The sequence below is a fragment of the Somniosus microcephalus genome, chromosome 22 (genome assembly GCF_052327205.1).
Source record: "Somniosus microcephalus isolate GS21.2 chromosome 22, FLI_Smic_1.0, whole genome shotgun sequence".
Lineage (NCBI taxonomy): Eukaryota > Metazoa > Chordata > Chondrichthyes > Squaliformes > Somniosidae > Somniosus > Somniosus microcephalus.
In genome coordinates this window covers 22,795,766-22,814,396 of record NC_141008.1, presented here as the reverse complement: position 1 = coordinate 22,814,396, position 18,631 = coordinate 22,795,766, and the positions used below count along the sequence as shown (strand labels likewise).

The 18,631-nt window shown below is 44.4% G+C and overlaps 1 protein-coding gene across 6 annotated transcripts in view; it reads left to right on the top strand.

Moving 5' to 3' along the window:
• Positions 1 to 18,631, top strand: part of gtf2ird1 (GTF2I repeat domain containing 1) — a 249,451-nt gene that overhangs the window by 47,695 nt on the left and 183,125 nt on the right. For 5 of the 6 annotated variants that reach the window (XR_015073206.1, XM_085964304.1, XM_085964306.1 and 2 more), the window contains exons 3-6: positions 6,254 to 6,395; positions 8,988 to 9,134; positions 9,628 to 9,811; positions 16,681 to 16,997. Coding sequence is in view for 5 of the 6 variants with exons in the window: in XM_085964304.1 (XP_085820430.1) it covers positions 6,254 to 6,395; positions 8,988 to 9,134; positions 9,628 to 9,811; positions 16,681 to 16,997 (790 nt within the window). In the remaining variant the exon portion in view is untranslated. The remainder of the gene's footprint in view (positions 1 to 6,253; positions 6,396 to 8,987; positions 9,135 to 9,627; positions 9,812 to 16,680; positions 16,998 to 18,631) is intronic. The other variant, XM_085964308.1, reaches the window with a different exon arrangement.

The following is an 18,631-nucleotide window of genomic DNA, read 5'->3' as shown; positions in this document are numbered from 1 at the left end:
TTGTACACCTCAATCAGGTCCCCCTCAGCCTTCTCTGCTCCAAGGAAAACAACCCCAGCCTGTCCAGTCTTTCTTCATAGCTGAAGCGCTCCAGCCCAGGTAACATCCTGGTAAATCTCCTCTGCACCCTCTCCAAAGCAACCACATCCTTCCTATAGTGTGGCGACCAGAACTGCACACAGTACTCCAGCTGTGGCCTTACCAGCGTTTTGTACAGCTCCATCATAACCTCCCTGCTCTTATATTCTATGCCTCAGCTAATGAAGGCAAGTATCCCATATGCCTTTTTAACCACCTTATCCACCTATTCTGCTGCCTTCAGGGATCTATGTACATGCACACCAAGGTCCCTCTGATCCTCTGTCTTTCCTAGGGTCTTACCATTCATTGTGTATTCCCTTGCCTTGTTAGTCTGTCCAAAATGCATCACCTCACACTTTTCAGGGTTAAATTCCATTTGCCACTGTTCCGCCCATCTGACCAACCCATCTATATCGTCCTGTAGCCTGAGGCTTCCCTCCTCGCTATTTACCAAGTATATCCTTCCTTAAATAAGGAGACCAAAACACTACGCAGTACTCCAGGTGTGGTCTCACCAATACCCTGTATAGTTGCATCAAAACTTCTCTACTTTTATACTCCATACCCTTGCAATAAAGGCCAACATTCCATTTGCCTTCCTAATTACTTGCTGTACCTGCATGCTAACTTTTTGTGTTTCATGCACGAGGACACCCAGATCCCTCTGTACCGCAGCATTCTGTAGCCTCGCTCCAATTAAATAATCTTTTGCTTTTCTATTCTTCCTACCAAAGTGAATAACCTCACATTTTCCCACATTATACGCCATCTGCCAAATTTTAGCCCACTCACTTAACCTATCTATATCCCTTTGCAGACCCTTTGTGTCCTCCTCACAACTTGCTTTCCCACCTATCTTTGTATCATCAGCAAATTTGGCTACAGTACACTCGGTCGCTTCATCCAAGTCATTAATATAGATTGTAAATAGTTGAGGCCCCAGCACTGATCGCTGTGGCACCCCACTAGTTACAGTTTGCCAACCTGAAAATGACCCATTTATCCCGACTCTCTGTTAGTTAGCCAATCCTCTATCCATGCTAATATATTACCCCCAACACCATGAGCTCTTATCTTGTGCAGTAACCTTTTATGTGGCATGTTATCAAATGTCTTTTGGAAATCCAAATACATGACATCTACTGGTTCCCCTTTATCTACCCTGCTTGTTATTTCCTCAAAGAACTCTAATAAATTTGTCAAACATGATTTCCCTTTCATAAAACCATGTTGATACTGCTTGATTGTATTATGATTTTCTAAATGTCCTGCTACTACTTCCTTAATAATGGACTCCAGCATTTTCCCAATGACCAACATTAGGCTAACTGGCCTATAGTTTCCTGCTTTCTGTCTCCCTCCTTTCTTGAATATGGGCGTTAGATTTGCAGTTTTCCAATCCGCTGGGACCTTTCCAGAGTCTAGGGAATTTTGGAAGATTACAACCAATGCATCCACTATCTCTGCAGCACTTCTTTTAAGACCCAAGGATGCAGACCATCAGGTTCAAGGGACTTGTCAGCCTTTAGTCCCATTAGTTTGCCTAGTATTTTTTCTCTAGTGATAGAGATTGTTTTAAGTTCCTCCTTCCCTATGGCCCCTTGATTTTCCACTATTATTGGGATGCTTTTAGTGTCTTCTACCATGAAGACCGATACAAAATATTTGTTCAAAGTCTCTGCCACTTCCCTGTTTCTCATTATTAATTCCTCAGTCTCATCCTCTAAGGGACCAATGTTTACTTTAGCTACTCTCTTTTTATTATACTTATAGAAGCTGTTACTGTCTGTTTTTATATTTCTTGCTAGTTTACTCTCATAATCTATTTTCTCCCTCTTTATTTTTTTAGTCATCCTTTGCAAGTTTCTAAAAATTTCCCAATCTTCTGGCCTACCACTAATATTTGCAACATTGTATGCCTTTTCTTTCAATTTGATATCCTCCTTAACTTCTTTAGTAAGCCACGGATGGTTCATCCTTCTCGTAGAATCTTTCTTTCTCACTGGAATATATCTTTGTTGAGAGTTATGAAATATCTCCTTAAAAGTCTGCCACTGCTTATCTACCATCTTACCTTTTAATCTATTTTCCCAGTCCACTTTAGCCAACTCTGTTTTCATACCCTTGTAATTGCCTTTATTTAAGTTTAAGACACTAGTTTCAGACCCAAGTTTCTCACCTTCAAACTGAATGTGAAATTCCTACATGTTAAGATCACTCTTCCCAAGAGGATCCTTTACTATGAGATCATGAATTAATCCTGTCTCATTACACATTACCAGATCTAAAATAGCCTGTCCCCTGGTTGGTTCCACAACGTATTATTCTAAGGAAAAAGTCCCGAATAAACTCTATGAACTCGTCCTCAAGGCTACCTTTGCCAATTTGATTTGTCCGATAAAGATTAAAATCGCCCACGACCTTTCTTACAAACCCCCATTATTTCTTGATTTATACGCTGTCCCACAGTGTAGCTACTGTTAGGGGGCCTAAAAACAACTCCCACCAGTGACTTCTTTCCCTTATTATTTCTTCTCGCCACCCAAACTTATCTTGATCTTCCGAGCCAAGCTCATTTCTCACTACTGTACTGATCTCATCCTTTATTAATAGAGCTACCCCCCACCTCTTTTTTCCTTTCTGCCTATCCTTCCAAAATGTCAAATACTCCTGAATATTCAGTTCCCAGCCTTGGTCACCTTGCAGCCACGTCTCTGTAATGGCTATCAGATCATACCCATTTATTTCTATTTGTGGCATCAATTCATCTATCTTGTTACGAATGCTGCGTGCATTCAGATAAAGAGCCTTTAATGTTGTCTTTTTACCATTTTCCCTACTCTGACTCTATTTGCTGGTGCACTCTTATGTTTGTACGGTCTGTCCCTTCCTGTCACACTCTGGTTATCATTACCCATATCGCTACCCTTGACGATTGTCTTGTCCTTTCTCTTTAACTTTCTAAATTTCCCCTCACCTGAACCCTCCCCTCCACTATTTAGTTTAAAGCCCTATTTCTCCTCTACATGCTGACCCTCAGTGACATCATCCAAAAACACGTCGGGTTCCACATGTACATTCACGACACCCAGCTCTACCTCACCACCACCTCTCTCGACCCCTCCACTGCCTCTAAATTGTCACACTGCTTGTCAGACATCCAGTACTGGATGAGCAGAAATTTCCTCCAACTAATTGGGAAGACGAAGCCATTATCTTCAGTCCCCACCACAAACTCCATTCCCTAGCCACTGACTCCATCCCTCTCCCTGGCAACTGTCTGAGGCTGAACCACACTGTTTGTAACCTTGGTGTCATATTTAACTCCAAGATGAGCTTCCGACCACATATCCACTCCATCGCCAAGACTGCCTACTTCCACCTCCATAATATCACCCTTCTCCACCCCTGCCTCAGCTCATCTGCTACTGAAACCCTGAATCCATGCCTTTGTTACCTCTAGACTTGACTATTCTGGCCGGCCTCCCAACTTCCACCCTCCATAAACTTGAGGTCATCCAAAACACTGCTGCCCATGTCCTAACTCGCACCAAGTCCCATTGACCCATCACCCCTGTGCTCGCTGACCTACATTGGCTCCTGGTCTGGCAACCTTCGATTTAAAAATTGTTTTCCAATCCCTCCATGGCTTCGGCCTTCTCTAACCTCCTCCAGCACTACAGCCGTCCGAGATCTCTGTCCTCCTCCAATTCTGGCCTTTTGCACATCCCCGATTTTAATCGCTCCACCATTGGCGGCCATGCCTTCAGCTGCCGAGGCCCTAAGCTCAGGAATTCCCTCCCTAAACCTCTCCATCTCTCTCCTCCTTTAAGACGCTCTTTAAAACCTACCTCTTTGACCAAGCTTTTGGTCATTTGTCCTAATCTCTCCTTATGTGGCTTGGCGTCAACTTTTGTTTGATAAAACAGACACACAAACATACTCACACCTTGAGAGGTAGAGAGACACACATGTTTTCTAACGTTTGTCTAGAAGCAATGCCACTGGAGGTAAGCTGCAATTAGAGCGAGCGATTTGGTAACGCAAAAATGATGACTTGCAAGGAAAATGGCTAAAGTAGCAGTCAGTTGTGGGCGATACCTTTCTCACAGTCAGTTTTTATCCCCACTGGCACTTTAATTGTAATTAGCAGTATGCTCCGCCTCTCCCAGCCGGCCTGAACATTGAGTGAAGTTTGCAGCAGGCTTTACAGGGAGCAAGTGCTGAGACTATTGGCACCATTTAAAATGGGAGCTGGATTAAGCTGCCAGGAAGTAGAGTTCATGCTGATGGTATAAGCAGTTGAAAGTAACCGACGGGAAGCTTCCTGCATTCTTTGGCCGGTGTAGTGCGATAAAACGCCATAATTTAAAACATACGGCTAAAAGGTGTTGGTGAGTAGAGAAACTGCCAGTTCTCCCGGCGTCCTGGCAACATTTGTCCCTCGACCAACACCTAAAACAGATGATCTGGTTATTTATTTCATTGCTCTTTGTGGGAGTTTGCTGTGCACAAATTAGCTGCCGCGTTGCCTGCATTACAACAGTGAATACAGCTCAAAAGTACTTAATTGGCTGGAAAGTGCTTTGGGACATCCTGAGGTCGGTAAAGGCGATTTATAAACGCAAGTCTTTTTCTTTAACTACATTCATGGTATAATCCTCCTATCACTAAAATGGCGTCTCCACCAAAAGCAATGCCACGAGAGGTCTGCGAGTAATATCATTTAAAATGGTACGACGGGATGTATTTGCTGCTGCCTATCGCATTTCCTGTCACGTTAGGTGTCACACTTTTAATTGTAAGCAAGAGTCCAGGCAAATTTCTGTGTCACACTTGGACCTGTTTTACAAAAAAGATGTCATTTCAGACAAAGGGCAACGAATCCCAACTGCAGAGCTAGGACATGCTCGAACTGACTGGGAGGAAAGCTTGTTAATGTCTAATGGGAAACTGCTACCAACGCATGAGAACAAGCAGTGACGTACACACGGTCAGCAACAGCAAAACAGAGGAGAAGCTGCACCAATCAAATCGCTCGCAAAATGTCAAGTTTTGAGCCGCCAGCTTGAATTGCCTCTAGCCGAAAAATTGCCAATAAATGAGGCACCCTCAAATAATCAAATTAATCTGCCAGTCCTGTCTTATTGATCCCTGGAAGATGTTTCTTCGTCAGAGGCCTACTCCTGTGTCTAGAGCTAGAGCCTCAACTTGGAGTACTCGCCTGCAAGCTGAGTCATTGGGTTGGGTTTTGCTGACCTGTGTTTCTGTAAATGGCTGTGATTCCTCCTGGTGTTTGGTGTCCATGTCAATCACAGGAAGCCCCCCCCCCCCTTCACTTTGCCTTCGGAGGGCCAGGTTAAGGGACCTTCCTGAGTTTAATGAACATTCGCACAGAGTGTGCCAGGGCCTGCTGTTTGGTCAGCAGAGTTGCCTTCCCAGTCCAGGAGCGAGGAGTGGAAATTCAGGCACGTCGCTCCCACAATTTCCCTACCGAGGACATTTCCGGGGTGCGGTCCGGGTATGCGAAGTTGCTCGCTGGCTTTGAAAAAAACAAACTAAAATTTACCCCAGTATCCCCAGAAAAAATAAAATGAAAGTGTAGGAAATGCACAGTTGGACAGTCAGTGTCTAAAAGTGAGACAGATTAAAGTTTTAGATAAAGGATGAACTGTCTCATCTGAAACTCCCACTTATCTTTCACTTTCGGATGTTGGTCGCCTATTGGTTTTTCTAGCAAATTCTCCTTCTATTTTGGATGTCCAGATGTCTCGTCATCGTAAGAACAGAATTAATTATCTCAAAGACAAGTAGCAGCTGATGTTTGCAAGTACAACACATTTATTGTGTACTAGCAGGGGAGCCCGGCCATTCAGTTAGATCATGGCTGATCTGTATCTAACTCCATCTACCCACCTTGGTTCTGTAACCCTTAATACGCTTGCCTAACAAAAACCTATCCATCTTGGTTTTGAAATTTTCAATTGACTCCCTAACCTCAATGGCTTTTTGGAGGAGAGAGTTCCAAATGTCCAGGGGTCAAATAATGGAGGTTCCTTCTGTGTAGTAAACATCTTGAGCATTGGGCAGCTGAATGTCTATGAATGTTGACTTTCTGCTTGTATCCGGCTCTACCCAGAGACTAACCTCTGTGATCTTTTGCTTTCTGCAGTGCACAGCGCTCTCGAAGTTAAACACTGAAGTTGCCTGCATTGCTGTTCATGAGGAAAGCATGTTTGTTATGGGAACAGAGAAAGGAAAAGTATTTCTAAATGCCAGGAGAGAGCTGCAAAAGGAATTTGTCAAATACTGCAGTAAGTTTACACAACTCGGTTACTAGGGCAACTCGAGCTGCTGTGTGAGCTTCTAGCACTGGCACAATAGGCTGAATGGTGTCCTTCCTTCTATAATGTCCCACTCCAGGATTAGAGCATATAATCTTGGCTGACCCATCAGCATAATGCTGAGGGAGTGCTGCACAGTCGGAGGTGCCACCATTTGGGTAAGATGTTATGCTAAGGCCCCACTGCCCCCTCGGGTGGACGTAAAAGATGTCATGGCACTATTTGAAGAAGAATAAGTGAGTATTCACGGTGTCCTAGCAACATTGATAACTCAACCAAGACCACCAAAAGCAGATAAACTGGTCGTTCATCTCATTGCTATTTGTGGGGCCTTGCTGTGCACAAATTGGCTGCCCCATGTGCACAAATAACAACAGTGACTATACTTCACTGGTTGTGACCTGCTTTGGGATATCCTGAAGTGCTATCTAAATGCACGTTCTTTCTTATTAAGGAACACATGCTGATTTTTGCATTGAGTATGGAGTCTGTTCAGAGATGAATGGAGAGCACTTAATGCTTTATTTAATTTACCTGAAGGATTTGATTGTACAGCTAGAATAAAATGATGTCCATTTTGTCAATGATCCCAGGTGAATACCCAAAACTCTGAATTGTTACAGGATCCTTTGGTGTTAGAGTAGGACCATTTCCAAATCCTGAGCAGAAACTGGATACAGGGCTTCACTCCTGGATTCCCACATCTAAAACAAACTGGATACAGGGCTTCACTCCTGGATTCCCTTACATCTAAAACAAAATGGATACAGGGCTTCAATATTGCATCTCCACAGGTGTAAGGGCAAATTAGCACCTCTTATTGGCCATATTAAAAGCATTATTAGTGACTAGATTGGTCATCTGACCCTTCAGGTGAGGTGGAAAAAGTCAAAAGCATGTTTTTTTTTAAAGGGAGGGAGAGAATCCTGATCAGTGAGAAGACCGAAAACAATGGATGTGAATAATTTTTTTACAAGTTTGCCCAGTGGTGCAGTGTGTGGTCGGATGTGGGTTTATTCCTTATTTCAAACGTGCCATTAAGGGGAATTGCTGAAGCACTGCCCTAGAGAAGGATGATCAACTGCAAATCATCACAGGTTACTTTTCGGCTTGGGAGCAATGTAAACAAAGGCCTGGATATAGGTCACCTGCCTTCTTGCTCAATGAGGACATGGTGCCAGGGAGGAGAGCAAGCGTGTGTCTTCCTTCCTCTTGTTTTTAGGCCGGCTGGGTGAGGCGGTTGTAGTTCCTGCTCAAATTTGTACCTTAAATAAAGTTTAAAAGCAGACTATGAAAAAGACTATCTCACCACCACCTAGCTAGCTTAAAACATTGATCTGAAATTTCTCACTCCCTTATGTTAGAGGTCATCCTAACCTGTTCAAAATGAAAGGGCTAAAGACTCCGCTTAATATAGCGGAGAGACAAACGTCGGACGGACAGGGTAAGCATTCCTATACTGGTAACCCACACTGATTTTAGGGCTGTCACCTACCAACGACAACAACAACAACTTGTATTTGTATAGTGCCTTTAACGTAGTAAAACGTCCCAAAGCGCTTCACAGGAGCGTTGTAAGACAAAAAAAAGTTGACACCGAGCCACATCAGGAGAAATTAGGGCAGATGACCAAAAACTTGGTCAAAGAGGTAGGTTTTAAGGAGTGTCTTAAAGGAGGAGAGAGAGGTAGCGAGGCGGAGAGGATTAGGCAGGGAATTCCAGAGCTTCGGGCCTAGACAGCTGAAGGCACGGCCACCAATGGTTGAGTGATTAAAATCAGGGATGCTGAAGTGGGCAGAATTAGAGGAGCGCAGATATCCCGGGGGTGGGGTTGTTGTGGGGCTAGAGGAGATTACAGAGATAGGGAGGGGCGAGGCCATGGAGGAATTTGAAAACCAGGATGAGAATTTTAAAATTGAGGTGTTGCTTAACCAGGAGCCAATGTAGGTCAGCGAGCACAGGGGTGATGGGCGAACGGGACTTGGTGCGAGTTAGGACACGGGCAGCCGAGTTTTGGATGACCTCAACTTTACGTAGGGTGGAATGTGAGAGGCCAACCAGGAGTGTGTTGGAATAGTCAAGTCTAGAGGTAACAAAGGCATGGATGAGGGTTTCAGTAGCGGATGAGCTGAGGCAAGGGCAGAGACGGGCGATGTTACGGAGGTGGAAGTAGGCGATCATGGTTATGGCGCAGATATGTGGGCGGAAGCTCATTTCAGGGTCAAATATGACACCAAGGTTGCGAACAGTGTGGTTCAGCCTCAGACAGATACTAGGGAGAGGGATGGAGTCAGTGGCCGGGGAACGGAGTTTGTGGCGGGGACTGAAGACAATGGCTTTGGTCTTCCCAATATTTAATTGGAGAAAATTTCTGCTCATCCAGTACTGGATGTCGGACAATCAGTCTGACAATTTAGAAACTGCGGAGGGGTCGAGAGAAGTGATGCTGAGGTAGAGCTGGGTGTCATCAGCGTACATGTGGAAACTGACGCTGTGTTTTCGGATGATGTCGCCGAGGGGCACCCTTCATCTGTTAACTAAAACTGCACCTTTATCTGGCAGCAAACTGGAATGTACAACTACGGGAGATGGAGATGTTGAAAATGGTGGCAGACAATGGCCGGAATGTTCAAAGGGACTTGCCGGACCCCATGGCTGACGTTTATGTCCTGCGAAAGATGGTGGAAGAAGTGTTTGCTGTGCTTTACAGTGAGTGTGTAGGATTTATGGGTTTGTTTACTGTACACAGGGGGAGGGGTTGTGCTAGATTTTGAAGGAGGGTTAGAGTGCAGAGCACCAACAGGTCACAGTTCCACTCATGCTGCCCTACTCTGCTGGGGTACAGTTCCACAGGTGTCATCTTACTCTGTTGGGATACGGTTCCATCCTACTTTGCTGGAAGTGTGATTTCTTTTAAAGCCACAAAATCCAGTTCTTATAGGTAAAAAGTGTCATTATTTAGTGAGGGAAGTTTGTAGATTGGAACATGCTTGTAAATAATTGGCTCTGGGTCACATTTTTATAAATCATTTTTCTATTTACAGCATTATCATTGAAATATTTGCTCTATGATGACATCACTGCAAGATTAGGGGAATTCTGTCTGCTGTGAAGTAATGTGGGAAAACTTCAAGGGAATTACAACCTAATGGATATTAGTTTGGAGCTTCTGTGTAATGATCAAAACCCACTTTGATTTCAGGTGAGGCCCTGGAAAAGTCTTCAATTGTTCCTGTGCCTTATGAGAAGATCCTGAAGGACCCACCTTCTATAGTGGTTCACGGGCTGCCCGATGGGGTCTGCTTCAAACGACCTTCAGAGTACGAAGCTCACACACTGAAAAGGATTTTGGAGCGAAGTAACCGAATTCGATTTACTGTGAAAAGGTATTTACCCACAAAAAAGCTTATTGCTGGAGGGCGGGAGAGAGGACTGACTGACTCACTGACTAAGTGTTTCTTAGAGGATGGAAAGACTGAATGATGCAGTGTTTTCTCTTCCTCCCTAACACCCGGCCAAACAATGCTCGAGGTCAAACATAGGACAATGATAAAGTATTTTTCTTTGTGATTAAAAAACGAAGAACTTGCATTTATATAGCAGCTTTCACCACCTCTGGATGTCCCAAAGCACTTTACAGCCAATGAAGTACTTTTGAAGTGCAGTCACTGTTGTAATGTAGGAAACGCGGCAGCTAATTTGCACACAGCAAGGTCCCACAAACATAAGAAATAGGAGCAGGAGTAGGCCATTCGGCCCCTCGAGCCTGCTCTGTCATTCAGTAAGATCATGGCTGATCTTCTACCTCAACTCCACTTTCCTGCACTATCCCCATATCCCTTGATTCCCTTAATATCCAAAAATCTATCGATCTCTGTCTTGAATATACTCAACGACCGAGCCTCCACAGCCCTCTGGGGTAGAGAATTCCAAAGATTCACCACCCTCTGAGTGAAGAAATTTCTCCTCATCTTAGTCCTAAATGGCCGACCCCTTATTCTGAGGCTGTAACCCCTGGTTCTAGACTCCCCAGCCAGGGGAGAAACATCCTCCCTGCATCTACCCTATCAAGCTCTAAGAATTTTGTATGTTTCAATGAGATCACCTCTCATTCTTCCAAGCTCTAGAGAATATAGGCCTAGTCTACTCAATCTCTCCTCATAGGACAATCCCCCCATCCCAGGAATCAGTCTGGTGAACCTTTGTTGCTCTCCCTCTATGGCAAGTATATCCTTTCTTGGATAAGGAGACCAAAACTGTACACAATACCCCAGGTGTGGTCTCACCAGGGCCCTATATAATTGCAGTAAGATTTCTTTACTCTTATATTCAAATCCTCTTGTAATAAAGGCCAACATACCATTTGATTTCCTAATGGCTTGCTGTACCTGCATGTTAACTTTGTGATTTGTGCACAAGGTCACCCAGGTCCCTCTGAACACCAACATTTCCCAATCTCTCACCATTTAAAAAATACTCTGCTTTTCTATTTTCCCTACCAAAGTGGATAACTTCACATTTCTCCACATTATATTCCATTTGCCATGTTCTTGCCTACTCACGTAGCTTGTTTATATCCTCTTGAAGCCTATTTGCATCCTCCTCACAACTTACATTCCCACCCAGCTTTGTATCATCAGCAAACTTGGATATATTACATTTGGTCCCCTCATCCAAAGCATTGATGTAGATTGTGAATAGCTGAGGCCCAAGCACTGATCCTTGCGATACCCCACTAGTTACAGCCTGCCAACCCGAAAATGACCCGTTTATTCCTACTCTGTTTTCTGTCCGTTAACCAATCCTCAATCCATGCTAGTATTACCCCATATTACCCCAATCCCATGAGCCCTAATTTTGTTTAATAACCTCTTGTGTGGCACCTTATTGAATGCCTTCTGAAAATCCAAATACACCACATCCACTGGTTCCCCTTATCTATTCTGCTAGTTACAACCTCAAAAAACTCTAACAGATTCATCAAACATGATTTCCTTTTCATAAATCTGTGTTGACTCTGCCCAATCCTATTATTATTTTCTAAGTGCCCTGTTACCACGTCCTTAATAATAGATTCTAGCATTTTCCCTACTACTGATGTCAGGCTAACTGGTCTGTAGTTCCCCGTTTTCTCTCCCTCCTTTCTTAAATAGTGGGGTTACATTTGTTACCTTCCAATCCACGGGAACCGTTCTAGAACCTATGGAATTTTGGAAAATGACAACCAATGCATCCACTATCTCTATAGTCGCCTCTTTTATAACCCTCAGATGTAAGCCATCAGGTCCAGGGGATTTATTGGCTTTCAGTCTCATTAATTTCTCCAGTACTATTATTTTACTAATACTAATTTCTTTCAGTTCCTCATTCTTTCTAGACCCTTGATTCTCCACTATTGCCGGGAAGTTTTTTGTGTCTTCTTCCGTGAAGACAGGCTCGAAGCACTTGTTTAATTTCTCTGCCATTTTCTTATTCCCCATTATAATTTCTCCTGTTTCAGCCTGTAAGGGACCCACATTTACTTTCGCTAATCTTTTCCTTTTTACATACCTATAGAAGCTTTTACAATCTGTTTTTATGTCTCTCGCTAATTTACTCTCATTCTATTTTCCCTTTCTTTATCAATTTCTTGGTCCTCCTTTGCTGAATTCTAAAATCCTCCCAATCCTAGACTTACTACTCTTTTTGGACTCATTATAAGCCTTTTCCTTTGATCTAATACTATCTTTAACTTCTCGTTAGCCACGGTTGGACCACTTTTCCTGTGGGGTTTTTGTGCCTTAAAGGAATGTATATTTGTTGTAAATTATGTATTAATTCTTTAAATGCTAGCCATTGCTTGTCTACCATAATACCTTTTAATGTCGTTTCCCAATCTACCTTAGCCAACTCGCCCCTCATACCTATGTAGTTTGCTTTGTTTAGATTTAAGACCCTAGTTTTGGATTTAACTAAATCATTTTCAAACTCAATATAAAATTCTATCATATTATGGTCACTCTTCCCTAAAGGCTCCTTTACTACAAGGATATTAATGAACCCTTTCTCGTTGCACAATACTAGATCTAAAATAGCCTGTTCCCTAGTTGGTTCCTCAACATACTAATCTAGAAAATTATCTTGCATACATTCCATGAATCTTTCCTCTACACTATTACTGCAAATTTGATTTGCCCAGTCTATATGTAGATTAAAGTCCCCCTTGATTACTGTATCACCCTTGTTACATGCGCCTCTAATTTCCTGATTTATACTCTGCCCTACATTACAACTACTGTTTGGGGGCCTATAAACAACTCCCACCAATATTTTCTGCCCCTTGCTGTTTCTTAGCTCCACACAAACTGATTCTACTTTTTGACTTTTGGAGCCAAGATCCTTTCTCTCTACTGTCTTTATCCCATCCTTTATTATCCGGGCTACCCCTCCTCCTTTTCCATTTTGCCTGTCTCTTCTAAAAGTTATGTATCCTGTAATATTTAGTTCCCAACCTTGGCCACATTGCAACCACGTCTCTAATGGCTATTAGATCAAACCTATTAATTTCTATCTGCGCTATTAATTCATCTATTTTACTGCGAATGCTTCACGATTTCAGATATAGTGCCTTTAGCTTTGACTTATTTCTATTTTTCCCTGATGTCACCTTAGTCACTGATGCCTTATTACCTTTGTTACTCTCTCTGTCCCTTACCCAAAACTCTACTCTGCTCTCGAGCCTTGACATTTCTCTTGCTTTTTTAAAATTTACTCTTTCCTGAATCCTCCCATCCCCCCTTCATTAGTTTAAAGCCCTGTCTACTGCCCTAGTTATTCAGTTTGCCAGGACACTGGTCCCAGCCCGGTAGAAAAAAGGAGGTACCACAGCAGAACTCTGGGCTGCGGTACGCGAGGTAGCGGGGATAAATAGTAAGGACCCTGTGATGGAATTAGCAAGTTTGAAACAGGCCACTGGGGAACACCCCCGCGCCTATGCAGAACGCCTTTGGATAGTTTTCTGCCAGTTTAAGTGGAGCCCGTCCCAGTGGAACATCTCCCTCTTTCCCCAGTACTGGTGCCAGTGCCCCATGAACTGAAACCCCTTCCACCCACACCACTCTTTGAGTCACGCATTTAAACCTCTAATCTGTTTGTCCCTGTGCCAATTTGCGTGTGGCTCACGTAACAATCCAGAGATTATTACCTTTGAGGTTCTGCTTTTTAATTTGGATCCTAGCTCCTCAAACTCCCTCAGCAGAACCTCATTCCTAGAAACATAGAGACATAGAAACATAGAAGATAGGAGCAGGAGTAGGCCATTCGGCCCCTCGAGCCTGCTCCGCCATTCAATGCGATCATGGCTGATCATCCAAATTCAGTACCCGGTCCCTGCTTTCTCCCCATACCCCTTGATCCCTTTAGCCTTAAGAAATATATCCAACTCCTTCTTGAATATATTTAATGTATTGGCCTCTACTGCCTTCTGTGGTAGAGAATTCCACAGGTTCACCACTCTCTGGGTGAAGAAATTCCTCCTCATTTCAGTCCTAAATGGCCTACCCCTTATCCTTAGACTGTGACCCCTGGTTCTGGACTCCCCAACCATCGGGAACATCCTTCCTGCATCTAGTCTGTCCAGTCCTGTCAGAATTTTATAAGTTTCAATGAGATCCCCTCTCATTCTTCTAAACTCCAGCCAGTACAAGCCCAGTCGACCCAATCTCTCCTCATACGTCACTCCTACCATCCCAGGTATCAGCCTGGTGAATCTTTGCTGAACTCCTTCCATGGCAAGAACATCCTTCCTCAGATAAGGCGCCCAAAACTGCACACAATACTCAAGATGTGGTCTCATCAAGGCCCTGTACAACTGCAGCAAGACATCCTTGTTCCTGTACTCAAACCCTCTTGCTACGAAGGCCAACATACCATTTGCCTTCTTAACTGCCTGCTGCACCTGCATGCTTACCTTCAGCGACTGGTGCACAAGGACACCCAGATCTTGTTGCACTTCCCCTTCTCCCAATCTATTGCCATTCAGATAATAATCTGCCTGCCTGTTTTTGCCACCAAAGTGGATAACCTCGCAATTATCCACGTTATATTGCATCTGCCATGCTTTTGCCCAATCGCCCAACCTGTCCAAATCATCCTGGAGTTTCTCAGCATCCTCCTCACAGCACACACGCCCACCCAGCTTTGTGTCGTCTGCAAATTTGGAGATATTACATCTAGTTCCCTTGTCTAGATCATTAATATATATTGTGAATAGCTGTCATTGGTTCCTACGTGGACCACGGCAACTGGATCCTCCCCCTCCCACTCCAAGTTCTTCTCCAGCCGCGAGGAGATGTCTTTAACCCTGGCACTGGGCAAGCAACACAACCTTCAGAACTCTCGGTCGCGGCTGCAGAGAATCCCCCTGACTATACTGTCCCCTACCACAACTACATTCCTTTTCACTCCTCCCACTTGAATGGTCTCCTGCACCATGGTGCCATGGTCAGCTTGCTCATCCATCCTGCAGGCTTTTCCCTCCTCCACACAGGCAGCAAAAACCTCAAACCTGATGGACAAGGGCAAAGGCTGAGGCTCCTCCAACACTGCACCTGGGGTCCCCTTACCTGCCTGAGTTGCAGTCACACCCTCCTGTCCCTGACCACTAACCAGACCTGTACCACTACCTAACCTAAGGGGTGTGACTGCTTCCTGGATCAAAGTGTCCAGGTAACTCTCCCCATCCCTGATGCCCTGCAATGTCTGCAACTCCGGCTCCAGCTCAAAAAACAGAGCTGAAGTTCCTCAAGATGCAGGCACTTACTGCAGACGTGGTTGTCCGGGATCACAATGCTCTCCACAAACTCCCACGTGCTGCAGTTGCGGCACACCGCCTGCACTGCCATCCCTATATGACCTTGTTTTACTTAATTAAATTTAATTAAACTTGTAATTAGGTAACTTAGTTTACAGTGTAGTTTATTGACTACTTACTTGATCTAGATTAAGTTATGGGTGCTGAAATTAAATATCTACCTGTAACACAAAGCACTACAAGTAGTGTAGGCAAAAAGCAGCAACTCCTTCCCCCTCTTCTCCAAATTCCCAAATAAAACACTCTGTTTAAGTACACTCCATTTTAATCCCATTCTGTGCAGCAACGTGATAATGACCAGATCATCTGTTTTAGGTGTTGGTCGAGAGAGAAATATTGGCCAGGACACCAGAAGAACTCCCTGCTCTTCTTCGAATAGTGCCATGGCATCTTTTTTCTGCATCTGAGGGGGTAGATAGGACCTCGGTTTAAGGTCTCATCTGAAAGACGGCACCTCCGACAGTGCAGCACTCCCTCAGCACTGCACTGGAGTGTCAGCATGGATTATGTGCTCAAGCCTCTAGATTGGGGCTTGAACCCACCACCCTCTGACTCGGAGGCGAGAGTCCTACGCACTGAGCCATGGCTAACTGAAATTAAGTACTGTCGATGTGCAGTCTGAACTGCTCATGCCTTTTGATTTTAAGGCTGTAATTGTGAGCTGGAAGGCTGTGATAATTATAGAAACATAGAAGATAGGAGCAGGAGTAGGCCATTCGGCCCTTCGAGCCTGCTCCGCCATTCAATGAGATCATGGCTGATCATCCAAATTCAGTACCCTGTCCCTGCCTTCTCCCCATATCCCTTGATCCCTTTAGCCTTAAGAAATACATCTAACTCCTTCTTGAATATATTTAATGAATTGGCCTCCACCACCCTCTGTGGCAGAGAATTCCTCAGGTTCACCACTCTCTGGGTGAAGAAATTCCTCCTCATTTCAGTCCTAAATGGCCTACCCCTTATCCTTAGACTGTGACCCCTGGTTCTGGACTCCCCGGCCATCAGAAACATCCTTCCTGCATCTAGTCTGTCCAGGCCTGACAGAATTTTATAGGTTTCGATGAGATCCCCTCTCAATCTTCTAAACTCCAGTTAGTATAAGCCCAGTCAACACAATCTCTCCTCATACGTTATTCCTGCCATCCCAGGCATCAGCCTGGTGAATCTTCGCTGCACTCCTTCCATGATAATACTGAACTGGTCTCCGAGTTCCGCTGTATTCCCCCCTCCCCTGATCTAGAGGGTCTCGGAGTCCTGCTGCATGTACCCCTTTATCTGGAGCCCGAGTCCAACTGCGTGCTCTTTTGTGAATTTTACAGTTTAAAGCAGTCCAGAACTGACAGTGACGATAGTCAATGGTATTCTCATTTTCTTCTCCTTCCTCCGCCCTCCTCACATCTTCAGATCGTTTGTCGAGGATCTCCAGGAGCTGAGGACCTGTGTAGAGCTGGATCGGGAAATCCAGCCTGGGAAAAGCACTTGTGATTTTAATCGGGAGAGTCCAGTGGCTAAACTATCCAATCAGGACCCGAGCAATGTACGGACACCACCACAGTTCCTTTATGACCTCCCAGGATCCCGGATCCCAGTGGATTTAAACCAGGAGCTACTGGCTACAAGGCCGACTACAAACTTTAACCATGAGCTTTCACCCACCGGAGCCTCAATCATGATGGATTCGAATAAGCTCCCTCCTGCTCGGGACTGCGCTGATGATACTGGTAAAGGCCTTTTATATTTGGGGGAACCCAAAATAGCAGCACTTAGCTGAAAGAAAAGGGAGCAAGCACTCTGATGGTTTGTAATGTTCTGATTGGTCAGGGTTCATAGAATCATAGATATTTACAGCACAGAAGGAGGCCATTCGGCCCATCTTGTCTGTGCCGACCGACAAAGAGCTATCCAGCCTAATTCCACTTTCCAACACTTGGCAGTATCCTTGTAGGTTACGGGACTTCAAGTGCATATCCAAGTACTTTTTAAATGTGATGAGGGTCTTTGCCTCTATCACCCTTTCAGGCAGTGAGTTCCAGACCCCCACCACCCTCTGGGTGAAAAGATTTCTCCTCAACTCCCATTTAATCCTCCTATAAATTACTTTAAATCTATGCCCCCTGGTTATCGACCCTTCTGCTGAGGGAAATAGGTCCTTCCTATCCACTCTATCTAGGCCCCTCATAATTTTATACACCTCAATTAAGTCTCCCCTCAGCCTCCTCTGTTCCAAAGAAAACAACCCCAGCCTATCTGATCTTTCCTCATAGCTAAAATTCTCCAGCCCAGGCAACATCCTCGTAAATCTCCTCTGCACCATCTCTAGTGCAATCACATCCTTCCTGTAACGTGGTGACCAGAACTGCATGCAGTATTCTAGCTGCGGCCTAACTAGTGTTTTATACAGTTCAAGCATAACCTCCCTGCTCTTGTATTCTGTGCCTCGGCTAATAAAGGCAAGTTTCCTTATGTCTTAACCACCTTATCTACCTGTCCTGCTACCTTCAGGGATCTGTGGACATGCACTCCAAGGTCCCTCTGACCTCTCTACTCCTCAGTGTCCTACCATTTATCGTGTATACCCTTGCCTTGTTAGGCCTCCCCAAATGCATTACCTCACACTTCCCCGGATTGAATTCTATTTGCCACCGTTCTGTCCACCTGACCAGTCCATTGATATCTTCCTGCAGTCTACAGCTTTCTTCTTCAGTATCAACCACACGGCCAATTTTTGTATCATCTGCAAACTTCTTAATCATACTTCCTACATTCAAGTCCAAATCATTGATATATTCCAGAAAAAGCAAAGGACCCAGTACTGAGCCCTGTGGAACCTCACTGGAAACTTCCTTCCAGTCACAAAAACGCCCTTCGACCATTACCCTCTGTTTCCTGCCTCTGAGCCAATTTTGGATCCAACTTGCCACTTAGCTTTGGATCCCATTGGCTTTTACTTTCATGACCAGTCTGCCATGCGGGACCTTATCAAGAAGCCTTGCTAAAATCCATATAAACTACATCAAACGCACTACCCTCATCGACCCTCCTTGTTACCTCCTTAAAAAATTCCATCAAGTTCGTCAGACACAATGTTACCTTAACAAATCCATCCCTTTTAGAAGATACAAAGTTTATTCAGCTCCCTCTGGATCTTCCCAGAAAAGGTGGCGCACAGCCATTTCAGAGTGAAGCTACTTCCACCTTACCCCAATAATGTCCCTCACCCTCCATCTCCAAAAAGCACATTTACTGCACCAGTGTGCCATTTTCCCAGCCATACTTTACCTTTGAGTTAGAACTAAGGGCTGAATTCATGGATGTAAAATCATGGGCAATGCACATTGTGATTTCCTGATGTTCT